This window comes from Durotheca rogersii, assembly GCF_024521655.1.
Source record: "Durotheca rogersii strain YMJ 92031201 chromosome Unknown GGS23scaffold_15, whole genome shotgun sequence".
NCBI lineage: Eukaryota > Fungi > Ascomycota > Sordariomycetes > Xylariales > Xylariaceae > Durotheca > Durotheca rogersii.
The window spans coordinates 2,757-23,882 of record NW_026251246.1 but is presented as its reverse complement, the minus strand read 5'-3'; the positions used below and the strand labels follow the sequence as shown (position 1 = coordinate 23,882).

Genomic DNA, 21,126 nt, shown 5'->3' with positions numbered 1-21,126 from the left:
TGGCCTAGAGAGATGGATGGATGTGTTGCCCCCTCGCCTTCGCGTGAAGCAACGATGCCGACTCTCCAGGCTCGGTACTTTAAGTGCCCTGTACCTACGTGTAGATATATACCGCTGCCCTAATTAGATACCTACGTCAGTGGGACGGGTTTCACGTATACTATAGAATACCGAGAACGCGACGGACTGCGCTGCCACCGACACGGTTTTGTCCGCCGAAGTTTCTCGGCGTCTAGCAAAGAGAACTACAGATTTCTGCGGCGGACATGCATATACGATTTTCCTAGGCGAAGAAATCCTCTAACGAAGCCTCTCGTGCCGGAGTTAAGGTTATTCTCAGGGCTAGTTGGGGCGAATTGCTGTATCATCAATATACTCCATCTTCGTTCTCGTACCCGTCGATCACGTCGTCCCTCTCCTGCTCGGAATAGGGGAGCCCGATCTCGAACACGGGGAAGCGGGAGAAACACACGAGCGCACACGACAAGAAGAAAACGAGGGATGAGGGTGACTGTGCTCGTATCGGCGAGTTGGTGTGTGTGGCTGTGTGGCATTGGAGACGTTGCGTACAGATCGAGCGCGAGAGCGCAGAGAGAGAGAGACTGAGAGACAAAAATAAACAATAAAAGTGGTACCCGCAAGAGTTCGAGAAGGCTATTCGACCTTGGTCGAGCCGGCTCGTCTCCATTTGTTCGTTGGTCGCCATTCGTCCCCTTCCCCCTCCTCCCCATCTGACCGGCTTCGTATTTCCCACCCCCGCCCCGGTCTCTTCCCTCCATCCCTCTGCTGGTTCGTACCCGCATGAGGACTAGGCGTCCTCAATCCCTATCCGTTCGGACGTCCATACGCACCGAGGATGCGCAGGCCCGTAGGGGGGTGGCCCCCAAGTTTTGGCCAGTGTGTCAAACCGTACAAATCACCCCATGCCGATTGGTCATGCCATCGCCACTACATCAGCGAGGCATCGGTTGTGTACGCGATACCCGTGCCTCAATTGCGGTGGTGCCTCAATTGCGATGGGATCTAGCCACGATTATGTGCCACGTCAATTCTTAATTCGTCCCGAAGCTGCACAGGCAGTAGGCTTGTATATACAGAACGTCTGGGGGAAGTGAAAAAGGTGCCGCTTTTCTCTTCTTCTTCCCCTGCCGTGCCCTGCGCGTCTTTACCTGATCTAGAGCGGACAGCGACGATCAGTCATCGATACCTGGAAACGCCCTGATAGGTAGTAATAGAGAGGATCCTTGAGATGGTGGTCGATCGGAGAATGGGAGCCGCCGTCGGGTCCAGACGAGAGCAAGAAAAAAAAACGCAGGAAAAAGGGGGGGCATCGGGAGGGTGGGATATTGCTTAGTAAAAGAAGGGACGCGCATTTATGTCCTACCACCTACTCGGTTAGGCATTGTAACCTGGGGAGAATATTCCCAGGAAAACATTAGGCGTGCATCGTGTCTACCCGCAAATGCACTTCACTACCTTAAGTATCGGTAGGAAGCTCTATTCAATTCAATAGTTCTGGCATCAGGACCCGTCCCTTAACTTTCCTATGTGCCCATCTACGCACGCACACAGAGTACACACCTGTAGCCTATCGGGCGCGGTCGAAGAGATGTATTTGTTTCGCCTGCATTATGCCCTCGTCCACCGCGTACGACCGTGACAGCTCCGCCAGTGTGCCCTACCTGTTCCCAGCCTATGAGTAGGTGCCCACTCAGGCCTGGCACTCACTAAGCTTAGCACCTAGATGCGTAGCTGACACCTGAAGTACGGGTTCACCTTCGACGGCCTAGGTACCGCGTACTACCAGAGGAGTAGTGCGAGAGCCGCTCCAGGGGCAGAAAAATTAGATACGCGCTAAACCCGTCTCGACAGCTGGGTCTGCACAGTCTTTCGCACGGTGCCTTGTACTCTTTCTGCGGGCTGCCCCGATCTGCTCATATTTCCCTGCTTTCTCCATCGCTATAGGGGAGAGGGTCTGTTATGAACCTCTCTGCTAGCATCTCCTGGCTCGCGATCTTGGATACCTGAGCTCGCTGCTGCCTTTGGGCCGTCTTTTTTATTTTTTATTTTTTATTCTACACCTACCATAATTCCGTTCGTCACCATCTCATTCGCTCTGGTGGCCTCCGTTGTCTATCGCTTCTAATAACCACTGCCTGGCCGTAATCGTCGTAGTGCCGGGAAAATAATAAGACGTCGTCGTTATTCACGTCGTTCGCTTCCGACGCCCTCTCCACCGGCCCTGTTTCCTGTAATCTGCCCGAGACTGTGGCCCCGGACGTACTCGACGCACGCTCGTTATCCCTTCGTCGAACCCGATCGGCGTATTGCACAGGCTCGACGACGCTTCCGAGTCGCTAGGAACGTCCTGGTAGACCGAACCCAACCCATCCCGAAACTGGCGGGCCGATTCTGTATCCTGGGCGTTTTGTCATACGGAGTGTAAAGAGCTTCGTGATTGTCCGGAAGGACACCACGGTCTCGCTGTGCCCAACATGGCGAACCCGCAAGCCCGAATGTCCATGTACTCGGTGGCCTCCGAGGCTATGGGAGGCCCCCGTGGCGCCGGACAACAATCGACTCAAGTCTCGACGACTACCCTCTTGAACGGCATTCATAACATCTACCTATCCTCTCAGCCTTACCGGTTGGACGCCGGGACGAGCCTCGTCGTGAACACCTGGCTCACGGCGACGCAAGCAGGACCCGATGGGAAAACGGGAGGGACTGTCGACGGCGCGCTAGCAGCGAGAGCCTGGGAACATGCTAGACGCCGAGCTGAAGATGGCTGTATAGTTCTGGGGTATGTTCCGTCGAGCCACGATAATTCCAAATATCTAACTGAGTGGATTTAGGTCGCTCCATTCTTCAACCCCTTCGCTCCTGAACCCCTTCCTCTCGTCGCTGCCGCTTTCTCTCCCGTCGTCTCTATCCACTGCCCTCGAAGTTATCAAACCATTCATTCGCTGCGTCACCCCATACAACCCGTCTACACCACGACAATCGGCCCTCGGCGTAACTCTGACTCTCAACCTAGCCGGGAACTTGACTGCCGCTAGCGTAGCTTTGTCGCAGGGCGGTATTGATACCGTCAAGGGGTTGCTCGAAGTCCCCGCCGAACCCGGCTATCGTGCGTTTGATGTCTTCTACTATCTCTTGACCTCGGCCTCCACCCCAGCTGAGCGGGAGTTTCTGGGTCTTAAATCTGCGGCTAGCTACTCGCTGTTGGCCCGGTCCGGCACGTATACCCCGCCGTCATATCTGCCGACGGCCGATGATGCTGCTGCCGCGGATGATTTCCGAACGGCACTTAAAGAAATTGGCATCAAGGGTTCGGCCCACCGAAACTTCATATCTACCCTTGCTGGGCTCCTCAAGCTGGGAAATACCCTGGACTATAATGTTGATGAGGATGTTCTCGACGAAGTCTGCGAAGATGTAAGTGGGTTACTCGGCATCGATCCCGAGGTCCTCTCGAGGCAATGTTCGACGGATGATAGACGAACCCTGGTGGGAGGATTGTACGAAGCTCTCGTCGATTGGGTAGTTACGAAGGCAAACGAAGCCATTGCTCTCCAAATGTCTCGGATTCGAGACGGGGAGGAGTCTCTCGATGGCTTCAGGACGCCAACGTCTGCCGAGGACCATGGCGACACTGTCTGCATCACTGTCGTTGAGGTGCCGGATCCCAACCTTGGCAAAGCCATCGCCCTGCGTGGCATTTTCGACGATAGCCTAGGAATCAACGCCGAAATGAAAGAAGACGGCGTGGACGTGGTGGCGGTGGGAAGCTCCGTTCTCCGCGAGATGGAAAACAGCGTCGCCGAGGTCGCCCCGGATTTAGGCATTACAAATAGCCCGGTGGCGCGAGAACGACAACGTGAGATCGAGAAGAGGGAGTTGGTCCTCGAGAAGGTGGGCTTCGCCGGTGAAGAAGACGGCTACTTAAAGAAGCTGCTTTTCCCTGTTGAGGGCCAGGGCATCAACCTTGGCCAGAACGCGCGATTAGACCTCCCAGCCGTCCTCGGCGCCAGTCGTGTATGGTATCACCTATCTCTCCACCCCACGGATGAGACGCCAGCCAGCCTGGCGGCTTTACCCTCCATTACCTCTGCCTGGTCGGCCGGCACTGTATCACGCCAACTCCGCGCGTGGAGGCTGCCTGAGTGGGCTAACCGTCGTAATAAGAACCTTGACTTTACGGCGGACTACGACATGGATGAATTTTGTCAGCGTTTTGCTCCCCTAGGTTGCCGAGAAGGTCGAGAAGGAATCGAAACCTGGATCCTAGAGAGGGGGTGGAGCAACGGCGAGGTCGTTCTCGGCAAGGAGCGCGTTTGGATGCGGGAAACCTCCTGGTGGGAAGCTGAGACCATGCTCGATCTGCGGCCTCAGCAGGAAAACATGCCAGCGATGGGCGGCATGCTCGGAAATCCTGGTTTCGATTCCGGATACCCGAACAACAATAGCGGATTTTTCCCTCAACATATCCCCGACCATGTCTCCAATAGCAGTCGAGACCAGCTTCTAAATCACCAACGCAACCAAAGCCAGTTGACTTTTGCGCAGAGTCAGATGAGGGCGCCCTCGGTAGCTCCATCGGCGATGCGTGCCGGTAACGGTGACTACGGTCTAGGGACCAAAGGCGATCAACATCAAGACCAGCTCTTCTATACTCCGGAGGGCGATTTCATAAACCAGCTCGACCCTGCTGACGCGAAGGGGAAGCATGTTGAGACGACCGATACGACCTTGACTCGCCGTGTCTGGGTCGGCTTTGTTTGGGCATTGACCTTTTGGATACCCTCCTTTTTGCTCACGCACGTCGGGCGTATGAAACGACCGGATGTTCGGATGGCCTGGAGAGAGAAGTTTGTTCTGGTCTTCCTCATCTTCCTCCTGAATGCCATGATTGTTTTTTGGATCATCGCTTTCGGACAGCTTATCTGCCCTAATTTCGACAAGGCATGGTCGCAGGACGAAGTCGTCAATCATCAAGGCGGTGATGACTTCTGGGTTAGCATCCACGGCAGAGTCTACGACATATCAAACTTCTGGAGACGGCAGCATAGTGACACGAACATCGCGACAACCAATGACCTCATGCAGCAGTTCGCCGGTCTGAATCTGGATGACTACTTCGTAGCTCCCCTTCCTCTCACTTGCCCAGGCCTGGGTGTTACCGAAACCTACCGACTATCACTGAACAATACGCTCTTGCTCCCGCAGGGTGCGCATACGTCCGGATACTTCCAGCCTGACCCCACGTCGAAGTTGAGGTCCGATACCTGGTACCGTGACGTATTTCAACCCAAGATCAAGGAGTTCTACCATGGTGATCTAGTCTGGGACCTCCAAAGCGTGAAAGATGACGGCAAGAATAATAACCACATGTGGGTCATCTACGAGGATAGGATATACGACCTTACCAATTATTTTGTCACTGTCGAATTTTACAAGAACCTGGACCAGTACAATTTCTTGGACACAAAGCTGGTCGACTCCGTCAAGGACAACCCGGGACAGGACGTTACCGAGCTCTGGAACGAACAGATTGAAAACGTGAAAACAAACCAAACGGCCTTCGCTCGGAAGATGAACAGCATCAATTGTATCAAGGAGACCTTTTACGTGGGCATACCCGACTTCCGCTACACGCCCAGATGTCAAGCCAACAATTACATCCTCCTCGCCTTCGCCATCATCATCTGTTTGGTGATCTTGATCAAGTTTCTGTCTGCTCTGCAGTTTGGCTCCAAACGCCGTCCAGCGCCGCAGGACAAGTTCGTCATCTGCCAGGTCCCGGCGTATACCGAAGGAGAAGATTCGTTAAGGAGCGCCCTCGATTCCCTCACGGCGCTGCAATACGATAACAAGAGGAAGCTTATTTGCGTCATCTGCGATGGTGTCATCGTTGGTGAAGGCAATGACCGTCCTACCCCCAAGATTGTCCTGGACATCCTCGGGGTTGATCCAAAAGTCGATCCTCCCGCCTTGCCTTTCAAGTCCGTCGGTACCGGCAGCGAACAGCTCAACTATGGCAAAGTCTACTCCGGCCTTTACGAGTACGAGGGTAACGTTGTTCCTTACCTCGTTGTTGTCAAGGTGGGCAAGGAGTCGGAGCAGAGCAAATCGAAGCCTGGAAACCGTGGCAAGCGTGACTCCCAAATTTTATTGATGAGCTTCCTCAACCGTGTCCACCACCGTGCTCCGATGAATCCTCTCGAGCTTGAAATGTTCCATCAGATCAACAACATTATCGGTGTCGACCCTGAGTTGTACGAGTATCTTCTGATGGTCGATGCCGATACTTGCGTCCGTGAGGATTCTCTCAACCGCTTGGTCGCCGCCTGTGCCAACAATTCCAAGATTGCCGGTATTTGTGGTGAAACCGGGCTGCAAAACGAAGAAAGGTCCTGGTGGAGTATGATTCAGGTCTACGAGTACTTCATTTCCCACCATTTGGCCAAGGCTTTCGAGTCGCTTTTCGGCAGTGTTACTTGTCTTCCCGGATGGTACGTGTTCGATTATTCCTTTCCCACGTAAATCTTCATTACCTGTGTGGCTAACCCTCTATCTAGTTTCTCGATGTACCGTCTGCGCACCGCGGACAGGGGCAAGCCTTTGATTATTTCAGACGGCGTCATCAGGGACTACAGTATTTGCAACGTGGACACTCTCCACAAGAAGAACCTGTTGTCTCTCGGCGAGGATCGATACCTTACGACGCTCATGACGAAGCATTTCCCGTACATGTCTTATAAATTCATCCCCGACGCGTACTGTCAAACTGCCGCCCCTGAGAAGTGGAGTGTCTTGCTCTCTCAGCGGCGTAGATGGATCAACTCGACGATTCACAACCTAGTCGAATTGATGATGCTCAAAGACATGTGCGGCTTCTGTTGTTTCTCGATGCGTTTCGTCGTCTTCATCGACCTTACTGGAACGATCATCCTCCCGTCCACCTGCGTCTATCTGGGCTGGCTCATCTACCGCTTGGCAACCCACACGGGCCCATTTCCCACTATCACCCTCGTCATGATCGCGGCAGTGTACGGTCTGCAGGCCCTGATCTTCATCCTCAAGCGAAAATGGCAACATATCGGGTGGATGATCATCTACATCCTTGCCCTACCCATTTACTCATTTATCCTGCCAGTCTACTCCTTCTGGAACCAAGACAACTTTAGCTGGGGTAACACGCGCATCGTCATCGGTGAGAAGGGCAAAAAGCAAGTGGTTGCGGTGGATGACGAAGGCTTTGATCCACGATCGATTCCTCTGCAACGCTGGGATGATTACGCTGCGCTGAACAATCTGCCCGGTCGCCGTGGCCTCCACAGCGAGAAGGGACACGAGGCATACGATGACACATACGAGATGGATGACATGAAATCGGTCTACTCATCAGTCCGACAGCCGTCGGTTCTAACCGGTCTTCAGGGCCGCGGGGGATACATGCCACCCCATTCGCCCGCTCCCTTCCAGAACATGCTGCGCCAATCCACGCACCCATATACCGACAACCCGATGAACCGTCAATCTACTGCTTCGTTCGGCGACATCCAGCGCATGCAAACGCCTTACCAGGACCTCCCCGCACACAGGCCTAGCATGACCAACCTTCGGGCGGTTTCGAACAATTCGCCACTCGAAATGAACCGGATCTCCAACGCGACGCTCGGCTATGCCGGCGGACCCCGGCCGCCGTTCGGCCAGGGCCATCAGCCCACAGCATCGTTCGACTTCCAGCGGGGCCACATGGGACCAGACGACAGCATGATCATCGACGTTATCCAAGCCGTGCTTCGCGAGGTGGACCTCGACACGGTGACGAAGAAGCAAGTCCGGGCCCTTGTCGAGCAAAGGTTACAGACGGAGCTGACGGGCGAGCGGCGGGCGTTCCTCGACCGCCAGATCGATAACGAATTGGCTAATATGTAGTGCCTTGCCGGGATGTCTTTCTATATCTCTCCCGATACCTACCGTAACATGAAGAACAATATGAGAGAAGCGGGGAAGAAAGGGAAAACGAACAGGGACGAAGTCCCGACTAATTGGAAAACCGGGATGTATATATAGCGTGCGAAGGCGGAAGAAATCTTATCTTACCTATCTACATCATGTTGTCCGATAATGACTGCCGGACGGGGCTTTTTTCTTCGGGGTGGGGGGGAAGGTTTAAGGGCCAAACGGGTTTCTAGAGATAGGTATATCGTCGTCGTCGTCAATCTGCAGAAAAGAACATAAATTCAATCTTGCTCCGTTTCATCCTCCTCGGCGCGCTCTAAACGTAGGAAACGGGTGGTCCTTTCTCGGTGGCTACGAGTACCCGTGATAGGGGCTGGCGTGGCTACTCACCACCCAACACAGGCGGGTAGCCCTGCGCAAACCCCTCGGAACGAGTTGACGTGCCTCTGCTTCGGCCCCTGATCAGCCGTCCCGTCCACACCTGCAAAGGGGGGGGAGTCGGTTGCCGGCGGAGCGCGGCCGCCGGGGGGGGGGGGGGGGGGGGCTCCCCTAGCCGCAGTAGCAGCAAGAGGAGCAAGAGGAGCACGAGAGACAACCGGGCTGCTGAGTCGGGCTGCCTGCTACCGACGAGGCAGACGCGCGTCCGAGGGCGCAGGGTTGGTTGCACATGAGTTCACCTGGCGACACTGCGCCGTGCCTACGTAGGGGGAATGTTGAGCGCATAGGTGCGTGTGTGATATTTACATTTTCCTTCTCCCCTTTTCCGGCCCGTCGCGTGTTGGCGTTACGTTACGTAGGTACAAGAAGTATTGCCTCAATATCCCCATCCGGTGCATCTGCGTCAACAGGTAACCGTCCCTCCCTCCCACCAAATCCCTGTATACGTAAAAGAGAAGTATAGTACCGCGGTAAGCACATGTGTGTACCATGGATTTTCCAACGTTTACGGGGGAGCGAGTACATGTGGGCCGTCACACCACCAGCGTCTCCCCCCCAAGAAGCTTTTTTTTTTTTCTACTTAATCTTGCCGACGCCCTTCAGCCGCAAGTAGACGTCGGTGCCCCAGCCGTAGAGGCTCTGGACGGCGATGCCGCCGCCAAAGTACTCGGCGTAGGCGCGGCTGAGGGGCAGGCCGTAGCCGAGGCCGGCGATGGAGCTGCCGCCGCTGCTCACGGCCGATATGACGCCGAGGGCGTCCTGGCCGCTCCCGGACGAGAGCACGTCGTCCTCGATCTCGCTGAAGGTCGTGAAGCTGTAGCTCCAGATGTTGGGGAGCACCTCGGGCGCGATGCCGCCGCCGCGGTCGCGGATCCGGATCGTCACCCCGGGCGCGTTGTCGTCGAGCGGCTTGATGGCGTCGCTCCGGAAGGCGCCCCGCTCGGCCGCCGGCGGGTCGAGCGTGACCCGCGGCGGGCCCGGGTCGGCCGGCTCGGGGGCGATGGTCACGACGACGGGCTCGCGGTGCCGGCCGCTCTCCACCGTCGCGCGGAACGCGTTCTTCAGCAGCTCCGTCACCATGTACTCGAGGTGCATCGGCACGAAGGCGAACGTCGCGTCGGGCTGGCCGTCGATGACCCAGCGCGGCCGCAGGCCGTACTTGAGCTCGCAGATGTCGGCGACGAACCCGGCGCACGAGTCGACGATGGCCGAGGGCGAGAGGGCGGTGTCGATGACGCCGATGTAGGAAGGGTGCTCGGGGCACGGAGTGGGGGAGGCGGAAGGGTCAAAGTGCGGCAGGCTGCTGTAGTGGAGGGCGATGTGCTGCTCCGCGATGAGGCGGGTGCCGATGCGGGAGCGCAGGTGGGTGTCGAGGAAGTGCGTGACCTCGGCGGGCGAGATGTAGCGGCGGCACTCGAGGAACCCCTTGGCAAGGGTGGGGATGGTGTCCTGGTGGGTGGCCACGAGCTCAGCTAGGACAGAAGTAAAGAGAATCTCGGCCTCGATGTTGGCGATGGTGCGATGCTTCCAGGGTAGCAGGGTCGACAGCGAGTGCAGGTAATTGTGGTAGATCTTGCTGATGTTAGGATTCGACACTACGATGAAGGGCAGGTTGCGCAAGGCCAGGATGCGGTGCGCGAGCCGAATTGGCAGCAGCGAGAGGGTGAAGTTGGCCGAGGAGAAGAGGGCGTCAGCCGAGAGGGGGGGACGGCCATGCCTGTTGCGTCTCTTAGCCTTGCCCGAAGTCTGTATACGTCGGATCCCTTGTAGCTACGGCGAGGAAATAATCCACCTACCTGACGAGGTCGGCGAGGCTCAGCGGGTGCTGGTGCTTTTTAGCGAGGTTGGCCAACTCCTCGTCCGTCACTGTCGCGGTGCTCGGCGGGTGGGACCATTTGTGGCCGGACAGGAAAGAAGACGACGAGAGTGGAGACGAGGACGAGCTGTGCCTGGGCTGGGACGGGTGGCACAAGCAGCTTCTGGGGACAATGCGTCTGGTCACGGAGGCATTGGGCGCAAAGGAGCACCACAACGACCGATGCGAGCGCCTCATGGCGGCATCGTGTGTCGCTATGCAGTGGCGAGGAGGACGGCGTGAGGAGGTTTCGAGGCAGTGGGAGGCGTAAAGAGGTTTCGGTGGGGTGTAGAGAGATGTAGGAAGGGCGGGAGATAGAGAATCATGAATGAATAAGACTGAGCTGCAGAAACGAGTCACGAGCCAAAACCCGGTCCAAGCCAAACAGCCGACGACGTCAGAACCGGGGAACGGACGCCGATAAGATAAGATAACGGTTAGCTGCATACATGCACTTACCAAGCTATCCGATACGGGCTGAGGGGGGGTGACCGCCCCGGTAGAGTGTCGATAGATCCAGCTAATAAGGATTTTACTGCAACCTCACAGCTCGATTGATGCATACAGTGTGGTTGCAGACCAAGTATAGTAACTTCATTTATGCAATATTATTACCTATAGGCAGGGTTGTAAAAAAAAGTTTTTAAGTTAAGTAACTTAAGTTTTCAAAAATCGAAACTTAACTTAAAAAAGGTTTAAAAATAAAAACTTAACTTAAGTTAAGTTTTAAAATTCGAAACTTAAACTTAACTTAACTTAAAAACTTAAACTTTTTTTCTTAACCCTGCCTATAGGCAACGTACCTGCGGCAACAAAGCAGCGATTGACACGAGGTACCTAACAATGCCAGCGATCACCGTTGAAAAGCACGACAGAAGCCACGCAGCAAATTGGTTGCGATACCTCGAGCTCAACGGATAGGTGAACATCTCTCCCCTTTCTCCCGGTTTCCGCATAAGCCAAGTCCAGTCAAGCTTTGTGTTCCCACTCGCTGCAGTAGCACCGACAGCCCACCGCCGGCCTTCCCCCGCACCGCTCTGTTGCCTGATTGCCCCTCATCATCACGATCGCCCGAGAGCGGCGGGCGGGACAGCGGCGAGGCCCTCTTATTGAATCCTCACCTCCTGGTCCAGCTCAACATCTTTGACATGCTCGTGCGACGCCAACGTGCTTATACTATCATTGGGGAAGGTAACCCTAAGTGCAACAAAGGATAGTTAGTAGAGCGACGCCACGAGAGCACCGAGGACGTGCGACGGGGTGAGGAGGGGGGACGGGGGTACGTACGAGAAACCCTTGATGAGGCTATATTCGTGGCCGATCTTACCGCCCTGGTCTATAGCATGCTGTTTGGCCGCGGCCACCTGCTCGGGCGTGGCATCGGGGTTGCAGGTAACCTATCGGACAGTGAGCAACACGGCCCACCAAGCTGGTGTGGCTCTGCCCGGCTGCAGGAGAAGTACATACGATGTAGGTAGGCATTCTGGCGGATGCGGTGGTGTGCAGGCGATGTCTCGCGGATAGGGTTGTGCAAGGAGACGTTCTAGCCGTGACGGTATTCAGGGAAGAGGAAGAAGAAGAAGAAGAAAAATGGGCGGACAGGTAGCGCAATGACGGCGGTGGTAATGGTAGTGGTAGTGGTAGCAGTAGTAGTAGTTGTTGTTGTTGGGAGAGGAGGAGGTTAAAGCGTTGGGCGGGCTGGCGAAAGGAAGGGCGAGGAGCGATGGGCATTTTTATGAGCCAGCAAGGTCGGGCTGGCCAGAGTCACACCTGCTGCATACGGAGCTAAGTGTCGAGGGATGGCAGCGGAGGCAGCCTATGGACCCGCGGAGGACGGGCAGGGAAGAGGTGCCGCAGACGCGTGTTGCGCTATTCTCTGAGGTGCGGGCCGCCCCCTCGTCGTAGTACGTCATCGCATAGGTCAGACGTGCGTCGGTCGGCGAGAAAAGTGCGCAGGACGACGCCGCCGCGACGGCTGGGCGCGCGTATTGGGCGTAGGCTGCTCAGCCAACTATGGAGCCTCTGGCACCATCGACTGGCTTGTTTGGCAGAGACGGTTCGAATTTGGCGCCCGCGTGGAGAGGCCTGGGACGCGTGATGGCCCGCGAAGCCGCTGGCTACGAGGTATTGGGGACGTGTATCGTCACGGTACCCAGGCATACTCCATATAAACCCATCCTGCCTCGATGCCGGTGTCTGGCCGGACCATCGACGTTGACCCAACCGGCCTTTCGCGGGTGGTACTCAGCCTAGCAATTTCTGCCTGTAGGTAGGTACCTTATGTATCCTATCTGCCCACGATACCTCCCAGGTAACCCTGTCGAAATCAAGCACAGAATTCGGCTTTACCTGAACCTCATGAAAGCGGCCGGCGAGATCGGGAACCACCGGCCGTCTCCAGCCGCCGGTAGCCCAACTTGGCATAAAAACCAGGACGTGCAGTGTGACTTAGGTACCTACGTAGCTACTACCTGGATTAGATAACGACCGTTATCGATAACCAGTATCCTCAACTCTCAACTTTACCTAGAGCTTTTTTTTTTTCCTTTTCGGGGGTTTCCGCAGCAGTCCAGCATAGGCAATGCCCGCAACCGTACACGCGACGGAAACCAGACAGAGACAGAGTGCTCGGTCGTGATCGCGAGACGGTCGCCATGGAGGAACAATCGCACAAGCCTCACCGAAAATCCAAAGAAAAGAAGAAACATGTCGGCGGTGCGCGGCGTCCTCCCGTCCCGTTCCTTGCCGCTCTGCTGACCCAGTCCAGATCGCAACCCCAAAGCTTTCGCCTTCTCGAACCCCGGCAAGCTTCAACGTGCCGCTGCCAGATCTCACGATGTAAGGCGCCGTCGTCAATCCATACACTACGCCAATTGATGCTTATCCCATACCCCCTAGATCAAAGAGAAGCGCCTCCATGTGCCCCTCGTCGACAGATTGCCCGACGAGCCTCCGCCTCGACTCGTGACCATCGTTGGGCCCCCGGGTGTCGGGAAGACCACATTGCTCAAGTCGTTCATCCGCAGATATGCCAAAGAAGCCATTTCGGACCCTCAGGGGCCCGTCACCGTCGTCACCTCCAAGAAGCAGCGGCTGACATTCCTCGAATGCCCCAACGAGCTCGAAGCCATGGTTGACATTGCCAAGGTCGCCGATATCGTCCTGCTCATGATCGACGGGAACTTTGGGTTCGAGATGGAGACTATGGAATTCCTTAATATCCTGGCCGCGACGGGCATGCCCGGCAACGTCTTCGGCATCCTAACCCATCTAGACCTTTTCCGCAAACCGCAGGCCCTCCGAGACGCGAAGAAGAGGTTGAAACATAGGCTATGGAGCGAGTTATACCAGGGCGCACATTTATTCTACCTTTCCGGCGTCATAAATGGCCGATATCCGGACCGCGAAGTTCACAACCTATCTCGATTCCTCTCCGTCATGAAGAACCCGCGCCCGCTCATTTGGAGGAACACTCATCCGTACGCCATCATAGACAGCTTCCGGGACATCACTCACCCCACTCAGATCGAGGAAAATGAAAATTGCGATCGGTCAGTCGTGCTCTCGGGCTACCTGAGAGGGACCAACTTCTCGAGCCACGACCAACGCGTCCATATCCCCGGCCTGGGCGACTTTACCGTCTCGAGCATAGAAGCGTTGCCCGATCCCTGCCCGACCCCTGCGATGGAGCACGCCATCGCGAAGGCCACCGGGAAGACCGGCAGAAGGCGATTGGACGAGAAGGAAAAGAAGCTACACGCCCCCATGTCTGACCGGAGCGGCCTCAAGATCGAGGGCGACGCCATCTGGATAACTAGAGAGAAGGGCTTCAACTTCGACAAAGACGCCGAAGACGAGGAACGCGGCGAGGGAGAGGAGCTTATCATCGGGCTCCAGGGAGAGAGGCGCCTTCTCGGCCAGACGGAAGACGGCATGCAACTCTTCCGGGGGGGCGAGAAGATCACGAGTGTCCCCGAAGAAGAAGACACTGGGAGGAAGAGCCAACGGACCGTGAGGTTCGCCGAGAGGGACGAAGACGAAGACGAGGCACCCGATGACGAAGGGTTCGTCAGTGGAGAAGACGAGGTCGCTTCCGACGAAGAAGTCGAGTTCAACGAGAAAAAGCTCGGTAAAATGTTTCGGAATTCGGACAAAGGCAGCGCCGCCGAGGAAGATATCGCGTTCGCCGATAGTGACTCGGACCTGGGTTCTCTATCAGGCGACGAGATAGGCGAGGACGAGGACGAAGATCAGAGCGGCTCAGAAGATGAGTACGGCGACGAGGAGGAATCCGCTCTCCGGTGGAAGGATAATCTGGCGGGGAAAGCGCAAATGCTCCACGGCGGCCGGCCGTCCTACCGAACAGCGGATCTCGCACGTCTGATGTATGACGAGTCTTTAACGGCGGACGAAGTATTGCAGAGATGGAAAGGGGAGGTCGAGGCCGACGAGTCGGAAGAAGAAAACATCGAGGACTCGGACGACGAGGGGGACTTCTTTAAAAAGGCAAAGCATGAGAAAGAAGGCGTGGTTTCAGACGATCGTTCGATACCCGTGTACGATTACGACCAACTAGCCGCGAAGTGGTCGCTAGATGACAACATCGAGCGCCTTCGCCAGCGCTTCACAACGGCTACTCTAGGCGGTGGCAGTGACGAAGAGGGTGGCTTCGAAGGGTTTGACGAGGACGGGGATAGTAATGACGAAGGAGACGGCGTGTTTGAAGATCTAGAGGCAAGCGAACAACAGAAAGCGGAACCGGAACCGGAACCGCTGGAGAGCCTCGAAGCGGAGCGTGAGAGAAACGCTCGCAGAAAGGAGGAGCTGAAGCTCAGATTTGAAGAGGAAGATCGCGAAGGAATCAAGAATGACAAAGCGATCGCTAGGCGAGAAGGTGCCGAAGACGAGGAATTTGGCGAGGACGAGTGGTACGATGCGCAGAAGGCTCTCATCAAGAAACAGCTCGATATCAACAATGCCGAGTTTGAGGCACTGGACGAACGGCAGAGAGTGGCAGTGGAGGGTCACAAGGCCGGGAAGTATGCCAAGATCGTGATAGAGAACGTACCGGCGGAATTCGTCACCAACTTCCAAGCTCGGATGCCCCTCATCGTCGGAGGCGTACTCACCACAGAGGACAGGTTCGGATACGTCCAGATCCGCATCAAGCGACACCGGTGGCACAAGAAGATCCTCAAGACGAACGACCCGCTCATATTTTCCCTCGGGTGGAGACGATTCCAGACGCTCCCTCTCTACAGCATCTCGGACTCGCGGACTAGGAACCGCATGCTCAAGTACACACCGGAGCACATGCACTGCTTCGGCACGTTCTACGGGCCGCTGATCGCGCCGAACACGGGCTTCGTCTGCTTCCAGTCCTTCTCGTCGGCGAACCCGGGCTTCCGGATCGCCGCGACGGGGACGGTGCTGTCGGTGGACGAATCGACGGAGATCGTGAAGAAGCTCAAGCTTACGGGGGCGCCGTACAAGATCTTCCGGAACACGGCGTTCATCAAGGACATGTTCAACAGCGCGCTCGAGATCGCCAAATTCGAGGGCGCGGCAATCAAGACGGTGTCGGGGATCCGGGGGCAGATCAAGCGGGCGCTGTCGAAGCCCGAGGGCCACTTCCGCGCCACGTTCGAGGACAAGATCCTGATGAGCGACCTGGTGTTCCTGCGGGCGTGGTACCCGGTGAAGCCGCGGCGGTTCTACAACCCGGTGACGAACCTGCTGGGGGCGTGGCAGCCGATGCGGCTGACGGGGGAGGTGCGGCGGTCGGAGGGGGTGGCGACGCCGCGGGAGCGCAACAGCCGGTACCGGGCGGTGGAGCGGGCGGCGCGGCACTTCAACCCGCTGCGGGTGCCGCGGGGGCTGGCGGCGGAGCTGCCGTTCAAGTCGCAGATCGTGGAGCGGCGGGCGCAGGACCGGCGGCGCAAGACGTACCTGCAGCGGCGGGCGGTGGCGTCGGGGCCGGAGGAGCGGCGGGCGCGCGGGCTGCTGCAGACGCTGGCGACGATCCGCAAGGACGCGGCGGCGCGGCGGCACGCCAAGAAGGAGGAGAAGCGGGCCGAGTTCCGCCGGCGCGTGGAGGCGCAGGGCGAGCAGCGCGAGGCCCGCGAGCGCCGCGAGAAGCAGGAGTACTGGCGCAAGGAGGGGCGCAAGCGGAGCGGCGGCGGCGGCGACGAAGGGGGGGGGGGCGCAGGGAAGCGGAGGAGGAAGTGATGGCGAGAAAAGGAGAGGTGGCTCTGTACATACGCAGGTTACTGACGAGCCGAACTGGAATCCTCCGTATCTCACACTTCTTGTCACGTGAGCATCGAGCTCCTTGTTGCAATCATGTGCGTGCATCCGCCTGCCGTCTGACCACGTACTTGGATTCTACGAGCCGAAGAAGCTTCGCAGATTCATCCGACTGTTACGCACATTACACTTATTGACAGTTTAATAACAGGCTGAGGAAGCTCTGGGGTGAGCGTGAGAAAAGGGGGGGGGGGGGGGGGGTGCGATGTTAGGAGTGTATATAGGTCAGGCAAGCGTGGGCAAAAAGATATATCTGGTTCTATTAAGAGTTGTACCGCGAAACTCGTACCTATGTTATAGTCGTTGTAGAATTCTCACGAGACACTGCATGCACGAGTTCTACACATCGACCCCAAGTTCCACCTCCCTTGGAGACGGATTTTTCTTTCAGTCACCTAGCTGGACTCGAGCAACGTGTGATAGTACAGGTTGCGCGTAGAGGTAGCAAGGAAACGTAGGTAGGAAGAGTATATCGACTGACCGTCGAGAAGGAAATCTACGAAAGAGTACGGAGCGACTCCACATATATGAGCGCCTCAGCTAGCTGAGGTTGCTCCCCGCTTGGTGGAGCTACTACAGGCGTATGCCTACGTAATACTTTCCGTACGCAATCACCCAGTAATGAATTTGATATTTAAAGGGGTGAATAGTATATTAGTTTATCCATATTTCCTACCGTGACGACCGTAATTTAGAGAGTGCGGGGCAGTGGAGGCCGGGCACTAGTGTCCGCAACCTGCTGGGAACAAGCCTGGATAACTTGAACCGTTCACACCCTGCGAACGAAAAGAACCCGAGTATCCGTTTGCCTGCATGCCACGGCCGTAGGTCGGTCGTATGGTTGTGACGAGATGACGCCTCGCAGCGGTCTGGACGTTGCGTCTCTTCTAAGGCCATGCCTTGCTATGGAAAACTATATCTTCGTCGGGGCACGGCGGACTCCGCGAGTCTCAGCCCGGGAGGAGCGGGGTCGAGCAGGGCACTCGGCACGAGTTTGGTATGCCCGAGGCCAGGTTGGAGATCTGCCTCGACGGCGTATCGCCCGCCCTCCGGCTGGGCCGTGCCCGGCTGACCTAGTGCTGCCGGGCTTTCCCCACGCGCGCAGATGACCATCTGCCGGGATGCCGAATCCGGGTCGGGGGACCGCGGCCGCGGCACGCGCGAAGGCTCGGCGCCGCCGGCGCCGGAGTAGAGCGTGTCGCCGACGGGCTCGCCCACGAACCAGCCGAGAAAGTGCAGGATCTCCTCCCACATCTTCTCCTTGCCGTCCCGGAGGTCGACGATCGGCGTCATCCGCACGCGCACCCGCCTCGACGCCGTGTCCACGTACCCCTGGGTGACGCGGAGCTGGCAGCCGGAGCACGACAGGATGGTGACCTTGGCCTGGCTGTCAGCTAGGAAGGGTCTGGCGAGGAATTGGGGGGGGGGTTGGACTCACGGGGACTGTCCGGTGGTGCTGGTACGGTTTTTGCAACAGGCGGTCGGTTGTGATGCCTTGGATCGTCCACAGCTCACTGTTGGACAGCACCATCTCGCGAAGGGGCGACGCGTCCGCGAGGAAACACGTTATGTGGGACTTCGGCGAATCCCATTTGGCTAGGAGGACCTGGACTTGCCAGTTCCAGCCGTCCCCTCGTCGGGACAAGCCGGCGGCTCCGCGAGGCCTATCGCCGGGTTGTAAGCATGCGATACAGAATGAGGGAAACCTAGGTTAGCACTTACAGGAATTCCTCCCAGTCCATCACATCGAACAGCCCCGGACCCCAGTAGTCTTGGTTTAGAGACAGGAGGGTCTCGAAGGAGTGCCACACGCTCCCCGCTCTTTCGTAGTCATTTAGGATCATTTCATCATCTATTGTCGGTAGCTCCTCGGTTCCGTAATGGTTCAGCCAGGGCTGCGTCTTGTCCATGATCTCGCGAATCTCGCTTGATGGGATAGGCTGGACGAACATCTCGCCCCCATCCTGCGGCTTGCCATCCGCGAGACAGAATGGGGTGAGTGTGACTCTCAGTTTGCGCAGGTCGTTACTGCTAAGATGGGGGGGGGGAGCTTAAGAAGGCGCATCCGATAAGTACCGGGGTATAAGGTACGGAGGTACTTATACCGGTACGAGGGTACCTTTTAAGCGGTAACCGTTTTAACTTACCTTATTTCTAGTTATATAAGCGACCGCCCTTTGCTAGGTAGGTACTCGCCCTTTTATCCTTTCGGAAGACAAGTACTTATTTACGTTACTACGGGAATATACTTATTACCTAGCTTAAGGATTCTATTATATTAAAAAGAAAGGAAATAAATAAAGGAGATACGAGTTACTTATATATAAATAATAAGGAGCTACAAGTTATATTATATAAACGAATTAATAGCTAAGTTAGGTTAGCAAGTAACTAGAGAGGGAGTAAGAAGCTATATATAGGTGCCTCTCTACGTAATAGAATAACTTTAATTATTAACATAATAATTATTAAGTAATACTTAATTTAAGTAGCTCGTAAAGAGGTAGCTCATAGAAGGGTAGTTTAACTTATCCTATCTAAAAGATAGTTATAATACGTTAAACTCTCTATTATACTAATTAATTATAGGGTTAAATACCTCTATAAATATGGAGTTATTTAAAAGATACTTTATTTTTATTAGCTAAAAGTTTATATACTGTAGTGGTGCGGTAAGACATGCCCTCTTGATGCATTACGTAATACGCTACGATAGGCCTTATGCCTATATAGAGTAACTATAGCTCCCGTAAGTACGGGATATGCCATGCTTATTATTTAGTTTATTATATAGCTAGATTATTATCTTTATTATTTTTATCTTAATTAAAGATTCGTTTTTATTATTAGATTCGCCGTTTTCCGATTAGTGCATTTATTTTAGTTATAGGCGCTTAAGTTACTTCGTCGTACCGCTATAGCCGAATAGGTAACTTTTACGTTTTACTTCTTTTCTTCCCTTATCTCTTATGCCTTCGGGTTAACGACTATTATATCTTTACGACTAAGGGGCATAACTAAGATACGATAATTACATTAGATTCCTTACCTTTCGATTAATATAGCGATATTAGTTTTATCTATCTTAGATTATCGTATATACTATAGTCTTCGGTAGAATATACTTTCGAGTAAACTTATCCGGGTTATTAATATCGCGTACGCTTTACTCTTCCTTAGTAGCGATTACCCTATAACTTTTTCGACCCCTTAACCTTTAATTTACGGAATTTTTATTACGTTATTAGGATTTAGAGGATACCGATCGCCGTCGGCGCTACCATTTAACCCGCGAAGTAGCCCGCGTTTTACGTTAAATAAAGTATCCCGCCTTATAGTTATTTATTTACTATAGGGAGGTACGTATAAGCCCGGGAACCTTTATTACGATATTATAGCCGTTAGGATACTACCTAGCCCTTAATACTTATAATATTAATAAGCTATCGATACTACGATATAATACGACGATTAAACCGCGTTTATACCGATTAAGATATCCCTCGTATCGTTATTTACCTACCTATACGGAGGAACCCGTAAGCCTAGGGAATTATCGTCGTAATACTACCGCTACTAGGAATAGTACTTAGCCCTCGATATTAACCGCTTCCTCGAACCGCTAATAGTATAGTATATTTCGTACGAGTAAATAAAGCTCGTAACGATTAAGGCAGTCCCTTTATAGTTATTTACTTACTATATAGAAGACGTACGAGCGCCTTAATATAAATTACGATAACCTATACGACCCGCTACTCCTTTATTAATACTAAAGGTAGATAAAGGCTAATAGTAATTATACCTTAACCGACCTTACGATAGCTTTTTTTTCCCTCTAAACCTATTAATCGATATAGATTAAATATATAAATACTAATAACTTATTATGCTAGAGGTATTTTAGGATACCTAGGCGTAGCGACTCGACGATATAGTATACGATATAACATAAATATTTATATTAATAATATAGATAAGAATTAATAAACTAATAGCTACTAGTAACCGATAGTTTTAAAGAGAATTAGGAATTAATATTAATAAAACTACGTAAATATAAAGGATTAAGGAAACGGAACTAAAGTCGAGTTAATAAGTATACCTATATATAGGTTAGCCTTATATTATTAATTAATAACTAATATAGCGAGAAGTATTAATATAGGCGTAAAACGGCGCCTAGCGGTAATACCGCTAATATTATTAAATAACTTCCGATAAATCGAAACCGGCCTATAGCTATAACCGGTATCGTATTTAACGCGATTCTTTACTCGGGATTTATCCCTTATACGTATTACTTTAACGAAGGTTATACGTTAGGAGTTTTAAACCTTAATAGGAGGAATTATCGTCGATTTATTTATAATAGTTAAACTATTAATCTAGGGAATACGTATCGTATTTTAATTAGGCGTTAGCCGATTAAAGAAGCTCGTATAATACCCGGATCCTATCGATCGGAATAGTATAATAAATAATGATATATTTATATTAAAGGAAAAGTATTAAGACATAAATAATAACTATTATACCTTTACCTTTATGTTAGA

The 21,126-nt window shown here is 54.0% G+C and overlaps 4 protein-coding genes across 4 annotated transcripts; 2 read left to right on the top strand and 2 right to left on the bottom strand.

Moving 5' to 3' along the window:
* Window positions 1-1,957: 1,957 nt before the first annotated feature.
* Window positions 1,958-8,149, top strand: GGS23DRAFT_116745 (glycosyltransferase family 2 protein). Its single transcript, XM_051511043.1, has 3 exons — window positions 1,958-2,803; window positions 2,856-6,515; window positions 6,582-8,149. The coding sequence occupies exons 1-3, from the start codon at window positions 2,496-2,498 to the stop codon at window positions 7,942-7,944; spliced, it is 5,331 nt and encodes a 1,776-aa protein (XP_051370586.1). The 5' UTR covers window positions 1,958-2,495; the 3' UTR covers window positions 7,945-8,149.
* Window positions 8,150-8,520: 371 nt separating this feature from the next.
* On the bottom strand, window positions 8,521-11,746 carry GGS23DRAFT_605852 (alpha-ketoacid dehydrogenase kinase; the record flags this gene model as incomplete). Its single annotated transcript, XM_051519823.1, has 7 exons — window positions 8,521-8,657; window positions 8,825-8,847; window positions 8,990-10,126; window positions 10,206-10,363; window positions 11,386-11,461; window positions 11,552-11,661; window positions 11,732-11,746. The coding sequence occupies 7 exons, from the start codon at window positions 11,744-11,746 to the stop codon at window positions 8,521-8,523; spliced, it is 1,656 nt and encodes a 551-aa protein (XP_051370585.1).
* Window positions 11,747-12,918: 1,172 nt separating this feature from the next.
* Window positions 12,919-16,492, top strand: GGS23DRAFT_597898 (DUF663-domain-containing protein; the record flags this gene model as incomplete). The annotated part of the gene is made up of 3 exons (XM_051518694.1): window positions 12,919-12,979; window positions 13,032-13,102; window positions 13,163-16,492. 3 exons carry the CDS (start codon window positions 12,919-12,921, stop codon window positions 16,490-16,492), a joined length of 3,462 nt encoding a protein of 1,153 aa, XP_051370584.1.
* Window positions 16,493-17,203: 711 nt separating this feature from the next.
* Window positions 17,204-18,637, bottom strand: GGS23DRAFT_573590 (uncharacterized protein). Its single transcript, XM_051516690.1, has 3 exons — window positions 18,293-18,637; window positions 18,009-18,234; window positions 17,204-17,947 (listed from the first exon to the last, which is right to left on the bottom strand). The coding sequence occupies exons 1-3, from the start codon at window positions 18,520-18,522 to the stop codon at window positions 17,474-17,476; spliced, it is 930 nt and encodes a 309-aa protein (XP_051370583.1). The 5' UTR covers window positions 18,523-18,637; the 3' UTR covers window positions 17,204-17,473.
* Between the last annotated feature and the right edge of the window lie 2,489 nt (window positions 18,638-21,126).